Source organism: Salmo trutta, chromosome 21, assembly GCF_901001165.1.
Source record: "Salmo trutta chromosome 21, fSalTru1.1, whole genome shotgun sequence".
Lineage (NCBI taxonomy): Eukaryota > Metazoa > Chordata > Actinopteri > Salmoniformes > Salmonidae > Salmo > Salmo trutta.
The window spans coordinates 27,450,197-27,473,617 of record NC_042977.1 but is presented as its reverse complement, the minus strand read 5'-3'; the positions used below and the strand labels follow the sequence as shown (position 1 = coordinate 27,473,617).

General features: G+C 41.3%; 1 protein-coding gene and 2 pseudogenes across 1 annotated transcript; 1 reads left to right on the top strand and 2 right to left on the bottom strand.

Moving 5' to 3' along the window:
* Positions 1–9: 9 nt before the first annotated feature.
* Positions 10–3,200, bottom strand: LOC115157748 (cell division cycle protein 20 homolog; annotated as a pseudogene).
* An 8,299-nt stretch (positions 3,201–11,499) lies between these two features.
* LOC115157092 (tRNA selenocysteine 1-associated protein 1-like) lies at positions 11,500–21,398 on the top strand. The gene is made up of 9 exons (XM_029705017.1): positions 11,500–11,685; positions 13,042–13,139; positions 14,038–14,137; positions 14,598–14,650; positions 14,839–14,970; positions 15,442–15,561; positions 15,723–15,960; positions 16,106–16,151; positions 20,813–21,398. Exons 1-9 carry the CDS (start codon positions 11,650–11,652, stop codon positions 20,953–20,955), a joined length of 966 nt encoding a protein of 321 aa, XP_029560877.1. The 5' UTR covers positions 11,500–11,649; the 3' UTR covers positions 20,956–21,398.
* A 756-nt stretch (positions 21,399–22,154) lies between these two features.
* On the bottom strand, positions 22,155–23,421 carry LOC115157747 (fat storage-inducing transmembrane protein 1-like; annotated as a pseudogene).

The window sequence follows — 23,421 nt, the reverse complement described above, 5'->3', positions numbered from 1 at the left end:
GAGGCAAACTATTCAAACACAAGAAAATCTTTTATTACAGTGAAAAAAAAAGGTACATAATTTAGTAAACAATTCAGGAGTTGATCAATATAGAAGTCCATTATCGGATAGCTGTGTGTATAATGCTGCTAGTGGACTTCATCTCATTGGCCTTTTTGACTGGATCCAGCTCAAAGCTCTTCCAGAACCGGACAGTGCCATCTCCAGCTACAGTGGCAATAGTCGAGCAGTCTGGACTCATGGTAAGGTTCAAGATTTTGTCCTCATGACCTGGGGTGAATAAAGACAGTATAAAGTTTCGACACCTGAATAAATCCAAGGTTAGTTTGAAACGTGTGCTCTGAGACCATCTGCAGGAGACGCGGACCTCCCCACAATTCCCAACCAATGCAGCTCTGGTACGAGTCCTCAATTTGAATGGGTTGATAGTTGGAGAAATTGCTTGAGCTGCACTGAGAACTTGAAAAGTATGATAGTCTATATTTTAGACAGTTGGCTACGATAGACTTACAGCGTCAGACAATGCTCTTTGTCAACTGACATGACAACTACACAGAGCCATTAAGTTTAAACATAATGAATAGCAGTTTCAGACAAGACAAGCATTGCCACAATATCTGCATGTGACCAATACAATTTGACACTTACCATTGAGCTCTGCCACTATTCAAGGAGGGGTACTTCCAGATGACTATGTTGTCATGGGAATATCCGTGGCTGGAGACCAATTCCTTGTAGTTTGGCGCAAACATCAAAGAGGAGATCTGTAAGGCAGATAACACTAGTTAACTTCGGATCATACTGGAAAGTAAACACTTCAAAAATGGCTGGTATGCAAATACACATTCTGCTATGACTAAGCAGGGCCCTGGAGGTAATATCAACAAGGTACATTTTGTTAGAGTTCAAGGTGGGTGCAGTTACCTGAGACTGAGTGTCCAGACCATTGATGCAGGAGCCATGGTTGACATTCCAGATGCGGTGGTCACTGGTGCCACCTCCACAAGCAATAATGTTGGTTGCCATGGGCACCAGGCCAAAGCCAAAAACCTTTTTGTAAGATTCATTAGTGTGCAGCAAAGTGTCATGTAATACAACCAACTCCTTCCTTCAATAAAAACATTGTAGTTTAGAATTTCACAGCAAGATATTTTTTTATTCAAAATCTGTTCACCTTGACTGCTCCTTGGTGCTCACTGAAGCAGTGGACAAAACTGCTGCCTTGGCCACTACCATCCTGCACACACATACACCAGGTTGTCATTGCCTCCACTGGCCAGGTATCTCCCGTCAGGGGACCACTTCAGCCCACACACCTCCTGAGAGTGCCCAGACAGGGTGAAGATGTAGTGGTCGGCTACCCTCACATCATGGTGGATGTGACCTGATCTGGAGCCACTTGAAAAAACAATCATAAAATGGTTAAACACTAATGCCATTTTTGCTCAGTTGACAAATGAAGTGATCAGATTAGTCAAAAGATGAATAATTGGGAAAAAGATTAGAATTGGGCTGCCTACGTAGACAGAATAGAACATCTTGGCCACAAGTATCACACAAAAGATCCTGGCAGGACAGAGACTTGACTATTCCAAATTTGACATTCAAGACATGATTCTTTACCTGGAGAGAATATAATTGTTCCAACTGAGGCTGGCAACTCTGGCAGCGTGGCTGGCCATGCTGCGTAGACACTTCTGGTTCTCCACATCCCACAACTACAGTAAGTCAAATTCAGGTGAAATATTAACAAAGCATCAAATTATTATTCTCCCCAAAGCCATAATATTGCAATGAAGCCAAATATTTAGAAGAGTACTGGGTTGTTCACGTCAGACATTTACAGTCACTGGTACCAATAGCCAGGAGGTTGCCCTCCTTGATCCAGGACACGGAGCAGATATAGTCCTCCTTCCGCTTCATCTTCATCAGCAGGACGATGTCACCCTGGACTGCGTCCCACAGGTAAACACTGTTGTGAAGGGCAACCGCTAAAAGGTTCCGACTGCTCCAGACAGTAGGTTCAAATCTGTGGGAAGAGAAAGGTAAATACATTTTTAACAAAGTCAGTTAAAGAACACTCCTGCCACCACCACTAATTGAATTAGGTTGATAGAGTAGAAATGAAAGGGCCAGATCCCAACTTGAGATAGTTGCTTTAATTACTTTCTGCAAATTTCCCACTGAAATCAATGTGTGATTTACATAAACAGCAGGCCCATGTCTCACTCACAGCTAGGATTACTCTCCAGGTAGGCTACTTGACATTTACTGTGCTGGCAGGAGGATCTAAGATATCCTAGAGGTATAAGTCCCTCTGTACCTTCTCACCATACAGGTTATTAGACATTTGTGGTGGTGTGTTGGCAGGAGACTCACAGAAATCATTTCGGAGTTCAGAAGCTTCTAAGAAAGTGTCAGACACAGATGATATGTATCTGGTCTTTTTGGTAGAGACTGGGGTAGGAACTTGACTGTAGAGGACTTTCAGGTTGTTCTGGTAACCTGCAAAGAAAAGAGAATGGGACATTAGATTTTGATATCAATAATCAACTGACAAGTCACACCATCATTACCAGTGGTAGGCCTACCTTCTGGAGCATTCAAGGGTTTTCCTTCCAGATGCAAGATCTTTGCCTCACCAATGTCATATCCATTGAGTGTGACAGACCAAGCCTTCTGGTTCTCCTACAAAGACACATGTGCAGATGTTGACTTACAATGCATTAACAAAATGTGCTGATGTGCAATGTTAAAGAGCCTCACTGATGTTGCTGCGTAGGGGTTTGTGGCCATAGGCTCATTTTCCTTTGAAAGCAGAAAGCTTGCCAAGTCCATCTGTTTGCTATTCCTAGTCGGAATAAAACGGTCCCCACCTGCCTTTGAAGGTGTGCACTTACCATTTTTACGTAAGAAAGAGAGAAGGGGCAAATTAGTGGAACCATTGGTGAAACCACTGACTGGCAATAGTGGCACACCCATAGACAGCTGAAAGACAGTAAACAGAAGCAAATGCAGTAGAGCAAAATGCAAAGGTGAAAAGTATAATATTTATCTACCTGCTGTTTTACTATGCGTCTTGGACATACTAAGAGCTCTATTTGCCAGGTGATAGAGCGCTGGTGTTGGCACTGATGGTAGACATGGACGAAAGGGCTTTTCTTTGCCACCTCGCCATGGGCGCGTTTGTGATTGGCATATCAAGCTTCAGAATGCTATAAATGTCATCCTCGAATCCATATTGGGCCATGTTTGAATCTGCCTTTCAGACTCCCTGCAGGGTACACAAATAAACCACGTATTTATTTTAAACTACACCAACAAAAAAGTATAGTTACTTTGCTAAACAAAACGTACATGTAGCTAATCTTTGCCAATTTAATTCACTGACGTTAGTTATAACGTTACATCAAATTAAACGGATAACGTTAACTAACTAACGTTAGCGACCTGGCAAACAGGCTGCCTTTCCCCGTCATTTAGTATTTACATTTCATGCAACAAAACATTAAATGTAGGTGTTAACAAACGTGTGCTACGCTACTTACTCCGACTTAATTCCACACGTTATTGAGAAAATGTACTTTAGCATCCCAAACTTTACCGATACGTGTTTCTTTCTGCAACAAGTCAAATTCGACATTTCAAAATAACCACGACGACACTTCTTACGCTGTCGTGAATGGTTTATTCAAAATATTTAGGAGGTAATCATGATAGCGGAATAGTATCCGTTTACATTTTAGTCATTTAGCAGACGCTCTTATCCAGAGCGATTTACAGTAGTGAATGCATACATTTCATACATTTTGTTTTTAATCCGTTAGTCTGATTGGTGAAAAGGGTAGACGTCGACTTCCTGAATAATCAACGACAAAAGAAAATCTCGTCACACTTCGAAGGACAGGATAGAATCAATAACATCGCCGCCTAGCGAAAGTAAGGTGGAGACCACTGAGTATTTAAAGAGTTTATTTACGTTTTTATGCGAGTAAAGTCAAACCTTGAAAAAAAAAAACAAGACAGCTATGATGGAAACAGGACATTTCGGTTCAATTTCATCAATGCAGATAGGTCATTTGTTCGTTCACATGGTGGAATCATTTATGTCAGTAAAAATAATTATGCAAGAAAAGACGGTGGAAACTACTTTATGCGCACATATTGATACAATAACCTTCATATCGAAGTAAAGTAGGTGTGTCCAAACTTTTGACTTGTACTGTATATGTAGCAGTGAGTGAAGTGGGTGAGAAAAGGAAGGTGGTTCCTTGGTGTACTGAAGAGTGCACTGCAGCTATTCGAGAAAGAAGTAGGGCTTACAGAGCGTTGCATAGGAATATGACTCATGATATTCTAGTTGATTTCCAAAGGAAGAGAGCTTTAGGATGTAGGGTCATTAAGTCTGTGAAGAGAAATACATGGAGACAGTTCTGCTCTACAATAGGCAGGGGTACTGAGCTGGGGGGTATGTATGGTCTATGTTGAAGAAGATGACTGGAAGAAGCAAGTCCACTTGAATTGGGGGTTATACCTTCTGGTTGGAAACGTGCAGTAATACCTTTTGTAAAGCCTGGAAAGGACCCTTCATGTGCTGATAGTTATAGACCAATAGCACTTGTGTAAACTTCTGTAAACTGATGGAAAAGATGACAGTCAATAAATTGTCATATTTCCTGGAACATAGAGGTTTATTGAGTCAATGTCAAAGTGGATTCTGTAAAGGTAGATCTACTTTGGGTGCATTAGTAAAGGTGAGCAATGAAGTTGAAAAAACTCTGGTCATGAAAGAAGTAATGGCTACTGTCTTTTTTTTACCTTGAAAAGGCCTATGACACTATGTGGAGAGAAGGCCTATTGATTAAGATGGAAAGACTTGGTATTGGTGGGAGATTATATAACTGGGTTTTGGCCTTCTTATTTAATCGCTCTTTTCAAGTAAAAATTGGATCCATTTTATCTGATGACTATGGAGTTGACAATGGTATACCTCAAGGCAGTACTATCAGTCCTATTTTGTTCAACATTATGTGTAACAATGTGTTTACGAATGTAGATAGGGTTATTGGGGCTTCCTATATGCTGATGATGGTGCTATTTGGAAGAGGGGAAGAAATGTCTCTCGTGATCAAATCTGTTCAAGAAGCTATAGTGGATGTTGAAAGATGGTCGATTGACTGGAGTTTTAAATTGTCAGTGGCGAAGTCTTGTATGTTCTTCTCGAAGAAAAAAGTTGCTGATAATATACAGTTGTTTCTGCATATGGACAGCCTATGGAGAGGATTTCTAAGAACAAATATTTGGGTCTATGATTCAATGAGCAATATACATAGAAAGATCATATCATAAATGTTGAAACAGAGTCTAAGATGGTGGTGAATCTTATGCGCTCAGTCTCTGGTTATGAATTGGGTGCTGACAGACAATCGTTGATGGATATTTATAGCGCTCTTATCAGAACTACAATTGATTATGGGTGTATAGTTTATGGAACAGCGGCAAAGACGGCTTCAGAAGCTGGACAGAATCCAGTATATAGCTTTAAGGATATGTATTGGTTCATTTAAATCAACATATGTATGTGCCTTACTTGTGGAGTCAGATGAGATGCCTATGGATATATGGCGTAAAAAAAATTCATTTGCTTATTGGGTTAGGTTGAAAGGCTGTGAGGTTGAGCATCCCACTGCTACTGTTCTAGATTACTTTTGGGAATATACTAGTAGACAAGGCAGTGGTTTTGGTTGGACAGTTGGAAAGCTTGCCGATGAGAGTGGTTTGAGGGAGTTGGAGGTTGACCCTTCTGTGGTAATAGGGGATGATCCTCCATGGTTACTACCATATCCTGTTACTACCACACCCTGAGAGAATGGGTGTAGTAGTGAGATTCTGCTGGATCCCATAACATTTGGGTGTGGAAGGGAATTCAATTGTAAACCAGTTAGCTGAAAGAGCTTTGAAACGAGATATAATTGATATGAATGTTCCACTGTGTAGAGATAAGGCCAAATGCAAGATCAGAGCCATTTTGATAGATGTGTGACAGAAGAGATGGGACTCTGAGCACAAGGCTGGCATTTATAGGCCCTCCAAAGAAAGGTTGTGGACCAAGATTCAAAGGTCAGATTAGGAACAAAGAGGTGGTGTTTGCTCGATTGCACTTAGGACATTGTACATTGAACTCATCATTACATTTGGTTGGCAAGAATGTGAATGGTTTATGTCTGGAGTGTATGGTCGATGAAACTGTGGAGCAGGTGTTGTTATATTGGGGCTCCTGAGTGGCGCAGCGATATAAGGCACTGCATCCCAGTGCTAGAGGTGCCACTACAGACCCTGGTTTGATTCCAGGCTGTATCACAAACATCCGTGATAGGGAGTCGCATAGGGCGATGCACAATTGGCCCAGTGTCGTCTGGGTTAGGGTTTGGCCGGAGTAGGACGTCATTGTAAATAAGAATTTGTTATTAACTGACTTGCCTAGTTAAAACATTGTTGAAGAGAGGGAAAAATTGAATTGTAGGGTCGTTGGGGGGGTTTGGAAGGGATTTTCAAATCAAATTATATTTGTCACATGCGCCAAATACAACAGGTTTAGACCTTACAGTGAAATGCTTACTTACAAGCCCTTAACCAACAATGCAGTTTTAAGAAGATACCCCCCTCCCAAAAAAAGTAAGAGATAGGAACAACAAATAATTAAAGAGCAGCAGTAAATAACAATAGCAGGGATATATACAGTGGATACCGGTACAGTTATTAAAGTGACTATGCATAGATAATAACAGAGAGTAGCATCAGTGTTCCGGGGGGGGGGGCAATGTAAATAGTCTGGGTAGCCATTTGATTAGCTGTTCAGGAGTCTTATGGCTTGGGGAAGCTTGGACCTAGACTTGGCACTCCGGTACCACTTGCCATGCGGTAGTAGAGAGAACAGTCTATGACTAGGGTGGCTGGAGTTTTTGACAATTTTTAGGGCCTTCCTCTGACACTGCCAGGTATAGTGGTCCTGGATGGCAGGAAGCTTGGCCCCGGTGATGTAATGGGACGTGCATACTACTCTCTATAGTACCTTGCGGTCAGAGGTCGAGCAGTTGCCATACCAGGCAGTGATGCAATCCATCAGGATGCTCTCGATGGTGCAGCTGTAAAACGTTTTGAGGATCTGAGGACCCATGCCAAATCTTTTCAGTCTCCTGAGGGGGAATAGGTTTTGTCGTACCCTCTTCACGACTGTCTTGGTGTGCTTGGACCATGTTAGTTTGTTGGTGATGTGGACGCCAAGGAACTTGAAGCTCTCAACCTGCTCCACTGCAGCCCCGTCGATGAGAATGGGGGCATGATTGGTCCTCCTTTTCCTGTAGTCCACAATCATCTCCTTTGTCTTGATCACATTGAGGGAGAGGTTGTTGTCCTTGCACCACACGGTCAGGTCTCTGACCTCCTCCCTATAGGCTGTCACATCGTTGTCGGTGATCAGGCCTACCAATATTGTGTCATCAGCAAACTTAATGATGGTGTTGGAGTCGGGCCTGGCCGTGCAGTCATGAGTGAACAGGGAGTACAGGAGGGAGCTGAGCACGCACTCCTGAGGGGCCCCCGTGTTGAGGATCAGCGTGGCGGATGTGTTGTTACCTACCCTTACCACCTGGGGGTGGCCAGGATCCAGTTGAAGAGGGAGGTGTTTAGTCCCAGGGTCCTTAGCTTCTTTGCCATCTTTGAGGCCGACGTGAGTAAAAAATGTAAACATGTTAACCCTCGCAAGGCTTCTGGCCCAGACGGCATCCTTAGCCACGTCCTCAGAGCATTCAATCGCTCCCTATCCCAGTCTGTTGTCCCCACTTGCTTTAAGATGGCCACCATTGTTGCTGTACCCAAGAAGGCAAAGATAACTGAACTAAATGACTACCGCCCTGTAGCACTCACTTCTGTCATCATGAAGTGCTTTGAGAGACTAGTCAAGGATCATATCACCTCCACCATACCGGCCACCCTAGACATACTTCAGTTTGCATGCTGCCCCAACAGGTCCACAGGCGATGCAATCGCCATCACAATGCACACTGCCCTATTCCATCTGGACAAGAGGAATACCTGTGTAAGAATGCTGTTCATTGACTACAGCTCAGCATTAAACACCATAGTACCCTCCAAGCTCATCATCAAGCTGGAGGCCCTGGGTCTCAACCCTGCCCTGTGCAAATGGGTCCTGGACATTCTGACGGGCTGCCCCCAGTTGGTGAAGGTAGGAAACAACATCTCCACTTCGCTGACCATCAACACTGGGGCCCCACAAGGGTGCGTGCTCAGCTCTCTCCTGTACTCCCTGTTTACCCATGACTGCGTAGCCATGCACGCCTCCAACTCGATCATCAAGTTTGCAGACAACACAACAATAGTGGGCTTGATTACCAACAACGATGAGACGGCCTACAGGGAGGCGGTGAGGGCACTCGTAGTGTGGTGCCAGGAAAATAACCTCTCACTCAACGTCAACAAAATAAAGGAGATGATCGTGGACTTCAGGAAACAGCAGAGGGAGCACCCCCCTATCCACATCGAAGGGACAGCAGTGGAGAAGTTGGAAAGTTTTAAGTTCCTTGGCATACACATCACAGACAAACTGAAAAGGTCCACCCACACAGACTTTATGGTGCAGAAGGCGCAACAGTGCCTCTTCAACCTCAGGAGGCTGAAGAAATTTGGCTTGTCACCCAAAACCCTGACAAACAACTCAGAGAGGCTGCTGCCTACATTGAGACCCACTGGCCACTTTAATAAATTGATCACTAGTCACTTTAAACAATGCCACTTTAAATAATGCCACTTTTAATAATGTTTACATATCTTACATGACTCATATCATATGTACAGTTGAAGTCGGAAGTTTACATACACTTAGGTTGGAGTCATTAAAACTCGTTTTTAAACCACTCCACAAATTTCTTATTAACAAACTATAGTTTTGAAAAGTCGGATAGCACATCTACTTTGTGCATGACACAAGTAATTTTTCCAACAATTGTTCACAGACAGATTATTTCACTCATAATTCACTGTATCACAATTCCAGTGGGTCAGAAGTTTACATATACTAAATTGACTATGCCTTTAAACAGCTTGGAAATGATGTCATGGCTTTATAAGCTTCTGATAGGCTAATTGACATCATTTGAGTCAATTGGAGGTGTACCTGTGGATGTATTTCAAGGCCTAGCTTCAAGCTCAGTGCCTCTTTGCTTTACATCATGGGAAAATCAAAAGAAATCAGCCAAGACCTCAGAAAAAACATTGTAGACCTCCACAAGTCTGGTTCATCCTTGGGAGCAATTTCCAAACACCTGAAGGTACCACGTTCATCTGTACAAACAATAGTACGCAAGTATAAACACCATGGGACCACGTAGCCGTCATACCGCTCAGGAAGGAGACGCGTTCTGTCTCCTAGAGATGAACGTACTTTGGTGAGAAAAGTGCAAATCAATGCCAGAACAACCGCATAGGACCTTGTGAAGATGCTGGAGGAAACAGGTACAGAAGTATCTATATCCACAGTCAAACGAGTCCTATATCGACATAACCTGACAGGCCGCTCAGCAAGGAAGAAGCCACTGTTCCAAAACCGCCATAAATAAGCCAGACTACGGTTTGCAACTGCACATGGGGACAAAGATCGTACTTTTTTTGAGAAATGTCCTCTGGTCTGATGAAAGAAAAATAGAACTGTTTGGCCATAATGACAATTGTTATGTTTGGAGGAAAAAGGGGGAGGCTTGCAAGCCGAAGAACACCATCCCAACCGTGAAGCACGGGGGTGGCAACATCATGTTGTGGGGGTGCTTTGCTGCAGGAGGCAGATGCAAATGAGTCTTCCAAATGGACAATGACCTCAAGCATACTTCCAAAGTTGTGGCAAAATGGCTTAAGGACAACAGTGGCCATCACAAAGCACTGACCTCAATCCTATAGAAAATTTGGTGGCAGAAATGAAAAAGCATGTGCGAGTAAGGAGGCCTACAAACCTGACTCAGTTACACCAGCACTGTCAGGAGGAATGGGCCAAAAATTACCCAACTTATTGTGGGAAGCTTGTGGAAGGCTACCTGAAACATTTGACCCAAGTTAAACAATTTAAAGGCAATGCTACCAAATACTAATTGAGTGTATGTAAACTTCTGACCCACTGGGAATGTGATGAAAGAAATAAAAGCTGAAATAATCATTCTCTTTAGTATTATTCTGACATTTCACATTCATAAAATAAAGTGGTGATCCTAATTGACCTAAGACAGGGAATTTTTACTAGGATTAAATGTCAGGAATTGTGAAAAAAATGAGTTTAAATGTATTTGGTTAAGGTGTATGTAAACTTCAGACTTGAAGTGTATATACTCTATGTTACACCATCTATTGCATCTTGCCTATGCCGCTCGGCCATCGCTCATCCATATATTTATATGTAGATATTCTCATTCACCCCTTTAGATTTGTGTGTATTAGGTAGTTGTTGGGGATTTGTTTGTTAGATATTACTGCACTGTCGGAACTAGAAGCACAAGTATTTTGCTACACTCGCATTAACATCTGCTAACCTTGTGTATGTGACCAATACAATTTGATTTGAGCTTTGAAGGCACTATGGTGTTGAACGCTGAGCTGTAGTCAATTAATAGCATTCTCCTTTTGTCCAGGTGTGAAAGGGCAGTGTGGAGTGCAATAAAGTTTAAATCATCTGTGGATCTGCTGGTGCGGTATGCGAATTGGTATGGGTCTCGGGTTTCTAGGATAATGGTGTTGATGTGAGCCATGACCAGTCTTTCAAAGCATTTCATGGCTACAGACGTGAGTGCTATGGGTCGGTAGTCATTTAGGCCGGCTACCTTAGTGCTCTTAGGCACATGGACTATGGTGGTCTGCTTGAAACATGTTGGTATTACAGACTCAGACAGGGAGAGGTTGAAAATGTCAGTGAAGACACTTGCCAGTTGGTCAGCGCATGCTCGGAGTACACGTCCTGGTAATCCGTCTTGCTCTGCGGCCTTGTGAATGTTCACCTGTTTGAAGGTCTTACTCATATCGGCTGTGGAGAGCGTGATCACACAGTCGTCTGGAACAGCTGATACTCTCATGCATGTTTAAGTGTTACTTGCTTCGAAGCAAGCATAGACATTATTTAGCTCGTCTGGTAGGCTCGTGTCACTGGGCAGCTCTCGGCTGTGCTTCCCTTTGTAGTCTGTAATAGTTTGCAAGCCCTGCCACATCCGATGAGTTTCAGAGCCGGTGGGGATGGGAGAGGGTCTATTAGAAGTTAGAAGGGCTCTTTTTTATTTTCTCAGAAGTATTGAGTTAGGTTGGAGGCTTGAGAAATGTTGTAAATCGTGATTGACCACACACTCCAGTACAGTAGGTGGCGGCATGCACTTTGAAAGTTGGTTTGCGGACTGCCATATATCATGATATATGATAGAAGTAGAAGAAGACGAGTAAGAAGAAAACCTCACATAATTTCACTTCGCAGCCCTTTGCAACAACGCCAGTTTCGGGAGGAGGAGCTAGCTAACGTTAGTCATTAGCCAGCCATTCGTAAACATAGCTACCTAACTTACATATTCGCATTTATTGGAGACCCTCCGACAATAAACCACCAAGATGTTCAACAGAATGACAAGCCTTTGGATGGGTGATGTATGTTCGCTCTGTTTTAATCATTTTGCAGTAACGTTACTGGTAACAAACGTTTTAGCACAGACAATTGTTTTAGCTAACTTAGCTATTTTAGCAACGTAATTTACTAGTTAGCTGACGTTAGATACCTCACAACAACTTTTTGAGAGACGTAACGGTAATGTGTATGGTGTTATTTTAAAAACAGGTTAAGAAATACAGTCAATGATGTATTCGCAGTGTTTTACTTCTCTAAAGTAACGTTAACGTTCCCGACAGTTTGGTTAACGTTTGCTTGCTAACGTTATGGTGATGCTGCCCTGGCAGGGCCTGACGTTACTAGCTATGGCAGCGCCTTGTAATATTCTATGAGTAGTTAGTAAGTTACTACTAGCACTTAATAACTGCTACTTCTGGGCGGTAGAAATGTGGGTTAACATTTGTTGTATGTAATTCTTTGGCCACATTAGCACTATTTGGCTAGCTAGATTATAGGTGATAGACCTACCTATCAGTATTCTCTCTATATTGATCTCAATTTCCAGGCTTGAGTTTGTACATTTCATGGATATGAATGGGATATTTTAAGCAATTAGACCTGAGGTGGTGTGGTATTTGGCCAATATAACGTTACCACGGCTAAGGGCTGTTCTTGGTCACAACGCAGCTCTGTGGTATGTTGGCCATATATCACAAACCCATGAGGTGCCTTATTGCTATTATAAACTAGTTAACATTTATTTTTTACTAATTACATTGTTTTGTCATACCCGTGGTATACGGCCTAATATACCCATCAGCATTCATGGCTCGAACCACCCAGTTTATAACAGCCTTTATGCCACGGGTATGACAAGACATTTATTTTTACTGCCCTAATTACATTGGCAACCAGTTTATAATAGCAATAAGGCACCTCAGGGGTTTGTGATATATGGCCAATATACCATGGCTAAGGGCTTTGTCCAGGCACTCCAGAGTTGCATTGTGACTAAGAATAGCCCTTAGCTGTGGCATATTGGCCATATACAACACCACCTAAGGCCTTATTGCTTAAATATACCATGTCTTTCAGCCAATCAGCATTCAGGGCTTGAACCACCCGATTTTATAATTGCAATGGGTATGACAAAACATTACATTTTACTGCTCTAATTATGTTGGTAACCAGTTTATAATAGCAATAAGGCACCTCAGAGGTTTGTGATATATAACCAATATACCACTGCTAAGCACTGTGTCCATGCAGTCTGCGTTGCGCATGAGAACAGCCCTTAGCCGTGGTATATTGGCCAAATGCTACACCCCCCTCTGGCCTTATTGCTTAAGTGTATATCTTACAGACAACTACTTCATCTTTTTTTATCTTCTTTATAGCTGGACCCATACATGGATGAGAATTTCATCAAACAGGCCTTCAGTACTATGGGCGAGACGGCGTATGGTGTTAAGATTATTACCCACAGAGTAACGGGGTATGTTAATCACTTGACGTGTTTAATGTCGTAAGTGATATCATGTGTTTAGCTAGCTCTCAAACCCTTCCCTCCATGTGGTTTTCAGCCTAAAAGTTGACAAAACAAAAATGAGCGTAGACGAGGTACCACTGTTACGCAATTAGAGCAAGCAGGTATGATTTTCACAACGAGAAGGCACCAGAGCCTGCAATGCTATCAGGTTCCCACTAGACAACAAGCCTGTGAAGAGCATGAGTTGTGGGTAACATTTGCCAGCTTGAGCTAACTAGCATACGAACTCGGTAGCACAGAGTAGATCCTCCATATGACGTCGAGATTTTTTGTTGTTGTGGGTAGTTCTGAAGATATCCTCAAATAAGTTCATGAATATAACCAGATTGTGACTACAACTAAGTCTTTGACCACACTGTTACTTTGGTGATTAAAAACTCATGCGTCCTACTCTTTAACATTTAAAGCAAGTGTAATGAAAGTCCCCTGGAAAGATGCCTTCATCAATAGGCGCTAATGGTAGTTAGCATATATGAATGGGCTAGTGTTTACCATTTGTTTCCTTCTTTGAAAGTAGGCCACTGACCAGTTTGTAATACACACTGCGGCATTGTATATAGATCAAGCCAATACATGCCCAAATGTGCATCTGTCACTGATCAAAATACAATCTAATTGGACCCCATCAGCTACAATATCAAACCTGAAACATCACTTGTTCTAGAACCACCTGGTGTAATTCCTGTGAAGTAGTTTGTTTACTTACCACAGCGCTGTGAATTGATATTGAAATTCCAAAATACAGTATTTGTGGGATATTATTACCCTACATTGGGTTTTTTCTGTCCTGTTTCTAAAATGTGGGTGTATCATATTGTCACTAATACAATCTCTTGTGCTACAGAGGATCGGCGGGCTATTGCTTTGTGGAAATGGCAGACGAAGCCAGCGTTGACCGATGTGTTCACAGACTGAATGGGAAGCTTGTTCCTGGATCAAATCCGGTGAGCACTCATTATACGCTTGACATTTCTAATATTCATAGTTCATTTAAACAACTTACTGATTATGTATTAGTGGACAACCACCCTCTCGTTTTAGTTTGATACTTTTTTCAAAATGTGTTGTGGATAGCGGAGCTTCACTATCATTGGCCCCCACCTTAATTTGAGGTTGATGGAACAGAATATCTCAAATTTACATGACCGCCAAGTTACTGAGCTCCGTTTTCTTCCTGATGGTGGTGGTTGAGGCTGTTTGTAAATTTACTTTGTTTGAAGCTGGTGAATAAACTCTGTTAGGAACTAACTGACGAATGGGATAAAGCCTGTACTGGGTGGTGGAGGTATGTAAACCAAATAAAATGTCCTTTTCTAATATACTCTTTATTTTCTAGCAATATGTCCTTACTACACGCATTTGTCTTTGAAGGTGCTTGATTGCTTGTTTTTTCTTCCTGTATAGCCCAGAAAGTTTAAGTTAAACTATGCAACTTACGGGAAACGGCCAGAAGCTGGGTAAGCTGTTTAACTTTCTTCCTCATTTTGAGGCATTCTTCTGTTGTTGGAACCTGCAGTAGCGTGTTTATTATGTACACTGCTCTGTGATATTGTCCACCTACAGAAAGAGAAAAACCGTTAGACGCTATGATGTTGGTACACCTTGGTTATCTCTCTTGCTCTCTGTCCCTCATGGCTCTGCTCAGCCTGGAATTTTCAGTCTTTGTCGGAGATCTGTCTTCAGAGGTGGACGACTACCAACTCCATCAGTTCTTCCTGAAGAAGTACCCTTCCTGCAAAGGAGGGAAAGTGGTCTCTGATCAGTATGGTAACTCCAGGTATGAGTGCTGAACAGACATAGTCATGTTATTTGGTGATGCTGGTAATGCACCACCTGATTTGAACACAATTTGAATGTAATTTCTGATTCAGATGGATTAATCTGACATTTCATTACATTTGAATTCCTTGTAAAATCGCATGACATTTAACAATATATTTGTTTAATTGGATTGTGTGTAGACATATATTTGTGTCTTGCGTATCTTCACCGCTGGTATATTTTCCCCAAAATACTGGAAAAGGTTTGTTTCTGACATTTATGCTAAAACTATTGTTTTCCCCATATAGGGTAAGCAAGAGCAACTCACAATTGAAGTGATGCTACTTCATATTAAAAGTAAAACAACAAGTTTCAGTTCTACCATACCATTTTTGTTTTCTAATTAATTCCGTGTTTGATAAGCATGCTACGGTGAGCCTGGAGAGAATGTGTGCTCAGGGTTTTAGTGTTGTGCTTGGTCTCGCAGAGGTTATGGCTTCATCAAGTTTGGGGACGAGAACGAACAGAAGAAAGCCATCGATGAGTGTCAGAATGCCTCAGGCCTGGGGACGAAACCAATTAGGATCAGCATAGCTGTGAACAAGAGGTATGGTTCTATTACTGTGGAAATTATACAGTATTAGGTTTGATTAGTGTCATGCCGGTCACTCTTAGTTGAAAGTTGATCTCATGTGCGTGATTGTCCTCCTAACTTGACATCCACTGAACCTAACATAATTCCCCCCCCCCCCCCCCCCCCCTTTTTAGCCATAAAATGAACAGCTATAACAACCAGAACCACAAATCCTACCACAACAATTACCAACAGCCGTACTATCAACAACCCAACCAGAACTACTACCCTCATTGGGGCTATGACCAGTACAACAGCTATAACTACGGTGGCTATGGTCCCTATGGAGGGTACCCTGCTCCAGGCCCCCATGGGATGATGGGACCCCCACCTCCCATTGGCATGCCCACAGACATGCAGACTTCCTCCGAGGTAAGGCTTCCTGACAAGCTCCTGGGATCTTCCCCTCATAATTCCCCGTACCTTATCCCTTAATATAATGTCTAAAAAGGGTTGCCAACAGTCATCCTCAAGGGTTCACAATGATTAATTTCAGTTGTCTTGTTTTTCCCATTAGCAAACACAGGAGTCCACAGATGAGCCTGAAGAAGAGGCAGCAGAAGGTAACAATGTCCTATTATATGTACTAAAGGAAAATGCAATGTGCTGCAGATAAGTTATTTGTTGTTTCTTTTAACCTTTTCACACGTTCCAACACACAGGTGTGATCGTTCTACAGTGGTCCCTGTAGCATACGATCAGACTGGTGTGATTAGAACGCTTATTTAGAACGTCCAGTTTTGAATGATGCAACAATCAGCATTTGAGCTGGCTGCTCTTTTTTCAGAATCATTTTGCACAAACACAGTCCTTACAAAGTTATGTTCAGAATGTGAGCAGTTTATTTTTGGATGCAATGTTCAGACATTCACAGAAGTAGCTACAGCATAACACAATCATCCAAACCGGAAAAATGTGGGCTACATTTGTCCTAGCGCTTTCTGAGGAAAGATTGAAATAACACAAGCGGTCATATTTTTATAACTCTCGGCTGACAAACTACAAAATGAATTAGCTAATAGCAATTACTATTTATAATTAATTACATCACAGGTGAGCTCACCATTGATAAAAATAATTGAGTAAAACACTTTCTAGAAATCGAAAGTAATCCGACGATGGGTAGTTTGTGCGCGCCGCCATGCTTGTTTTTTTTTTCCCGCATCAACCAAAGATAAGAGGAGACAAGATGAGTTTGGTATATTTATAGTATGCATGTTGAAGGGGGTGTGTCATCTACGATCATCCACTTCCCTTCATTCACTAACGGAAGTTTACCTGAAAGATGAGTGAACCATTCCTTCAAGTCATTATAACATCTTTGGTCTGACAGAATGCATTATATAATGTCTACAAACATGGTGCAACACATACCTGGCAAATAGCTTAGCTCATAATCAGTACAACCTTAAAAAAGTATTTTACACACATCATAGGTGTCCATTACAATATATGCAATCGGAGTACATTATTTGTCACCAGTAATTAAAAACGTGAATAAAACTGTAAATGCATTATGCTCCATACATACTGTATGCACCTACAGTAGAAACGACAACACAATATACAGAAAATAAGGAACCTACTTTGAAAGGAATGCACACATGTCCAAGGTTATTATGTATAAGGAAAACAAGGAAGGCAAAGCGAGCACCAGCAAGAAAGTGTTCCAATTCTTGTAAGACAAATATATGCATACTCGATCTGCGCTAACATGAGTGAAGTGCGGTGGGCTCTCCTCGAAGAGAGAAGTTTATCTGGCTCAGTAAAGCCTCACATAAATTGTCTGCATCGCTAAAATGGACTACTTCTATGTGAATTAATGAGGCAGAACAAACTAATTCAAACTGTCAGAAAATAATTAGAAATTGACACGTTGAAACTAATTAGCAGGCAATGCGTTTTAACTGTCCTGTTGCGTAATAATCCCATTTTGGAACAGTGAGTGCATTCTGACATCACGTGCATAAAACAACTCACGCTGGGGTGACCGTTAGATATTTGGAACTCCAGGGTTGAAAAGGTTAAATGTACTGTTACCATTGCCTGACTCTGTTACATTGACCCTGTAAAACATTGGTCACCAACCTTTTCTGAGTCAAAATGCAAGCCGAGATCTACCGCTCAGATTTTTATAAAAAAAGACTATGCAACATTAACCAATTAAAAACAGTTCTGTAGCAATGAGGTTTGCAGTAGGCACAATACATTATCACTCCATATTGGCTATGCTTGAATTGCCCTGCCAATGTTCTTCTCAGACCATTTTGAAATTATATAAAACAAATGTTAGGTATATCAACACACTGGTAATAGTAATTGGTCAGCGAGGGGAGGGACAGAGCAGCGGTGAGGCTGCCTCTCACCCGACTCACTGGCTCTCCCTCCGCTGAGAAAAGGGGGCAGTCTTCCAGCTGAATGCGACACTCAAGTCACACTGCATTATTTCTGCCTTTTGCACCAATTCATGTTCTTAGTCCGGAGGAAGTGAAATATTCCTCGACATTAAAAAATACAAGGCGCTAATAATAACCCAAGCTTATTGAAACACTTTGCTATACTTATTCATTGTGGCTGCAGTGCTGGTTGTAGCGCGAGTGGAAGTTGGGAGAACGTGCATTTTATGGCTTATAACAGTCTTGACTGTGCTGAATAACTTAATCATAAACATCCATAAAAACAGCAGCTCTTTGCTAAATTCATTGAGTCTCTCGCTAGTCATGGTTTTAAGTTTTATCTCACGGTATCAACTTTGCTGTGCGTTCGGGGTTTCTTTTTAGTCTATGGCTCGAGGAAACTGCAGACACGGTGATCTGATTGGCCTGCGGTAGGCCAATAGGTGTACTTGATTTGATATCCGGGCCTGCCGGGTAGGCGGCGTTCTACTTTCAGACACATGAAATGGTTAAAAATGGGAACATTTTGCCTTCCCGGTGATAGGGCTGCTGAATCAAGTGCACTTACCGCCAACAATGCAACACACATACATTTTAAAAACTCGGTCTATATCTATATATAGATAGATCTATATATCACACACTACCGTTTGGGGTCACTTAGAAATGTCCTTGTTTTTGAAAGAAAAGCACTTTTCTTAAAAAAAAAAAATCCATCACAATAACATCAAATTGATCAGAAATACAGTAGACATTGTTAATCAGGGCTACGTGGGACGCTACCGTCCCACCCACGGTTCACACTATTCAACAGCCAGTGAAAAATCAGAGCGCCAAATTCAAAACAACAAAATGTCATAATTCAAAATTCTCAAACATACAACTATTTTACACCATTTTAAAGATAAACCTCTCCTTAATCCAACCACATTGTCCGATTTCAAAAAGGCTTTACGGCGAAAGCATAAAGTTAGGACAGTGCCAACACAAGAAAAACCACACAGCCATTTTCCAAGCAGGAGAGGGGTCACAAAAACCATAAATACAACTAAAATTAAGCACTAACCTTTGACGATCTTCATCAGATGACACTCCTAGGACTCAATGTTACACAATACATGTATGTTTTGTTCGATAAAGTTCATATTTATACCCAAAAACCCCATTTTACATTGGCGCGGGATGTTCAGAAAATATTTTTCCTCAAACTGCCGGTGAATCAGCACAACAATTTACAAAAATACTCATCATAAACGTTGATAAAATATTAAACTGTTATTCAAAGAATTATAGATAAACATCTCCTGAATGCAACCGCTGTGACAGATTTCAAAAAAGCTTAATGGGGAAAGCACACTTTGCAATAATCTGAGTACGGCGCTCAGCCGTTTTGGAGTCATCTAAAATCATAAATAGCATTATAAATATTCACTTACCTTTGATCTTCATCAGAAGGCACTTCCAGAAATCCCAGGTCCACAATAAATGTTGTTTTGTTCGATAAAGTCCATAATTTATGTCCAAATACCTCCTTGTTGTTTGCGCGTTCAGTAAGCTATTCCAAATGTAGGAAGCGCGTTGAAAATATTACGACAAAGTCAAAAAAAGTTATATTTACGTTCGTTGTATAGCATCAATCTTTAGGGCCTTTTTAACATAAAACTTCAATAATATTCCAACCGGACGATTCCAATGTCTTGAAACACGTTATGGAACACGGCTACCTCATCACGTGAATGCGCGCCAATGAACTCATGTAATTTTCTGAGTCACCAACTTCCCGGCCTTGTTGTTCGCTCTCTGTTCACTGCAAAAGCCTGAAATGAGGTTTTAAAGACTGTTGACATCTAGTGGAAGCCTTAGGAAGTGCAAAATGAACCCTAAGTTACTGTGTTAGATAGGCAATGACTTGAAAAGACTACAAGCATCAGATTTCCCACTTTCTGGTTGGATTTTTCTCAGGTTTTTGCCTGCCATATGAGTTCTGTTATACTCAGACATCATTCGAACAGTTTTAGAAACTTCAGTGTTTTCTATCCAAATCTACTAATAATATGCAAATATTTGACTCTGGGCCCGAGTATTAGGCAGTTTACTCTGGGCACGCTTTTCATCCGAAATCGAAAATACTGCCCCCTATACCTTGACAGGTTAATGTTGTAAATGACTATTGTACCTGGAAATGGCTTTTTATTATTATGGTGATCTTCAGTTTCTTGGCCATATTTCGCATGGAATAGCCTTCATTTCTCAGAACAAGAATAAACTGATGAGTTTCAGAACGAAGTTCTTTGTTTCTGCCCATTTTGAGCCTGTAATCGAGCCCACAAATGCTGATGCTCCAGATACTCAACTCATCTAAAGAAGGCAAGTTTTATTGCTTCTTTAATCAGAACAGCAGTTTTCAGCAGTGCTAACATAATTGCAAACGGGGTTTCTAATGATCAATTAGCCTTATAAAATGATAAACTTGGATTAGCTAACACAACGTGCCAATGGGCACAGGAGTAATGGTTGCTGATAATGGGCCTATGTAGATATTCCATAAAAAGTCTGCCGTTTCCAGCTACAATAGTCACTTACAACATTAACAAGGTCTACACTATTTCTGATCAATTTGATGTTATTTTAATTGACAAAAAATGTGCTTTTCTTTCAAAACAAGGACATTTCTAAGTGACCCAAAACTTTTGAACGGTAGTGCATAGATATTTTTTTTACAGTAATGTTTGGTGATTGACAAGGAATGCCTTGAAGATCACTGCTGTGACCAATGCCATGGCTTGTTGGCTTATTTACTTTTTTTTCTTTTTTTTCTTCCCTGCCAGACCCCAACCCTCAGCTGGATGTGGATGCACTGAACACAGAATACATGGAGAGGAGTGAGGAGCTCTATGATTCACTCATGAACTGTCACTGGCAGCCACTGGATACCATCACGTCAAAAATCCCGCCTTTTTCCAGTTCCTGATCTGTTACAACTTGTCCTCTGAGTTTAGTATGAAATGAATTTTCTATAAAAGGGCAAAGTCGCACAGAAAATGTCTTGTTTTTTTTATCACCATTAGACACACAGCATGTTTCTTCGCTACTGCCTTTGCCATTTGTATATATTGCCCACAGCCTTCCCATTTTGTATATTTTATTTTATGGAAGTAATGTTATTTTTCGGTGTGCACTAAACTTTCTTTCTAAATTATAGCAAAGTCTTTCTGGCAGTGCATTTGTTTTTGGTTTGTTTGATTCAGAAACTGCATTTTTAATTTGATTAAATGAAGTAATCAATGGTCATCATCTCCCAGACATGATTTGTTTGTATTTAACACTGTTTTGAGTACCATCTTATCTTCAGGAAGAAAGAACATTTTAGTTGTAACTCATTTTATTTTTCACAGATTAAAAACTTCAATTTAAGCTTGTATTTCAACAGTTTGTATCACACCTTTTACTTGTGCTTGAAATCTATGGGTTTCTTTTTAAAGGTGCAATATACAGCAATTGGTCTGCCATTTCCTGGTTGCTAAAATTCTAATAGTTAGCTTGTTTTGTCAAACTGAAATTAAGCAATGTGTAGAGAATCATTGTACCCTCTAAACTGCTGTGAAATATATTTTCAATAACCAAAAATATTGTATTTTCAGCTGTTTGAATCTAATGTACCTAAATTAAAGTAAAAGTTGCAAAAACTAAACTTAAATGTGAAGCAGGTACACATTAGGCTTGCTTTAAATGAGTGACAGCTCTATAACTCACATTTATATGTGAATTTGGTCGGGACACCCAAAAAGTTAATTCAATTGCTATTGGTCACGCAAATATTTAGCAGATGTTATTGTGGGTGTAGCGAAATGCTTGTGTTCCTAGCTCCAACAGTCCAGTAGATACCTTTCATTCTCATGATATTCATTTTGTCTTAGCCTTGTAATTCATGTTAGCTTTTTTGTGCCTGGAGCTTTTGGAATAATTCTATTAAAGCTGACTGGGGGGGGGGGGGGGCGTTGAAGTTGTTTGGTATGTATTATCCAATTATGTGACACCGAACATTGGTGCTTATGCAAAGTTTAGCGCAAGTTCATTTAGTCTTGTTTTCAGAACCACAATTTAACTTCTTACTTACTTTGCTTGCACTGTCAGATGCATATGTTAAAAAATAAACAGCATTATGTAATCAGTGCTCTATGTTCAGGTCTGAAAGACAGCCAACCAATTTTATGAAGCCTTTCCTTTATCATAAAACTGCTTAAAGACAAGTTCATAAATGTCTTCTCAAGTACAATAAGTGGATAACTGACAGCAGTTTTAAAAAGGTCTTAATTCTGTTAATATGGATTAATTAGCCCCTCACTATTTCATGAAAAGGACAAAAGAAAATCATGCCAACACTTATGTTTTATGAGATATGTGTATGGCTCCAACCATTTCTCCCCCTCTTTCACTCAGGCTTAACCCTCTTCTTTCTTGGTTAAGAGTCCAGGGCAGTACCACCTGGGTCTGAGGCGGTACCAGTCCTGATATAGGACCCTCCTAGGATCTGTGGAACGCAAAGAAGCAAGAACACCCAGAGGCCCAGCAGGATGACACAGAACAAGAAGAGCAGCTGCAGCGGGGTCCCTGAAGGCCCACCCAGAGTTAGGTAGGGCCTGAAAATGGCCTCCTCCTTGGCCAACAGTAGGCAGCGGAAACGCAGCAAGAAGATGTCATCTGAGACCTAGCCATTTCCCACACACAACTGCTTGCCCGCCCCTTCCCGTAGTAGTAGGGCTGGACACCAACAGCACTGAAGGGCTCGTAGCAGCTCCCTGTAGAGTTCTCAAGGACATCAAGAAGCTTCCGGAACCCCACCCACAGCTCACCTTCCACCATCAGCCGAGAGAGGTGTTGCAGCAAGAGAAAGGGATCTGTGCACTGAGAAGGTAAGGAGGCCAACAAAGATGCAGGTCCATCCCCAGCCTGAGCGCAAGAACGCTCTGAATTATGAACAAACAGCAAGATGATTAGAACATGGTTTTAATTCAGTTCTAGTTGCTGATTGGCGTAGAATATGTGGATGCAAACAGACTGGACATACCAGAGAAAAAGGCCTTGAAACCATCAATAAGGCAATTATGTATTATTGTTTGAACCCATCTTAATTCTCACCTGTGAAGAAAATTAGTCCTTTTGGCGAAGATGCTGTGTTTGGAGAACCACATGCGCAGGGCAGGTCCAATCAGACATGACAACAACAGGTGAAAATGGAGACGGAAATTGGAACTTCCCATGAGTCCGATGGCCACCAGAAGCTATTGAGAAACATCTCAACTTACAATCTGTCCTCAACTGAGACAGGAAATAAGCCTATATCTCTTCCACTGGGTACAAAATACCCCCCTATAGTTTATTTGTGTATCCAATGATCCTGTAGGTTATTGTTTACTATGCTAGTGGGAGTGACCAT

Bases quoted from the DNA above. Each gene is read 5' to 3' on its own strand.
- LOC115157092 (XM_029705017.1), top strand. From the start codon at position 11,650: ATGTTCAACAGAATGACAAGCCTTTGGATGGGTGAT. The intron at 11,686-13,041 runs GTATGTTCGCTC...TCTTCTTTATAG, and splicing joins CAAGCCTTTGGATGGGTGAT to CTGGACCCATACATGGATGA. The intron at 13,140-14,037 runs GTATGTTAATCA...CTTGTGCTACAG, and splicing joins ATTACCCACAGAGTAACGGG to AGGATCGGCGGGCTATTGCT.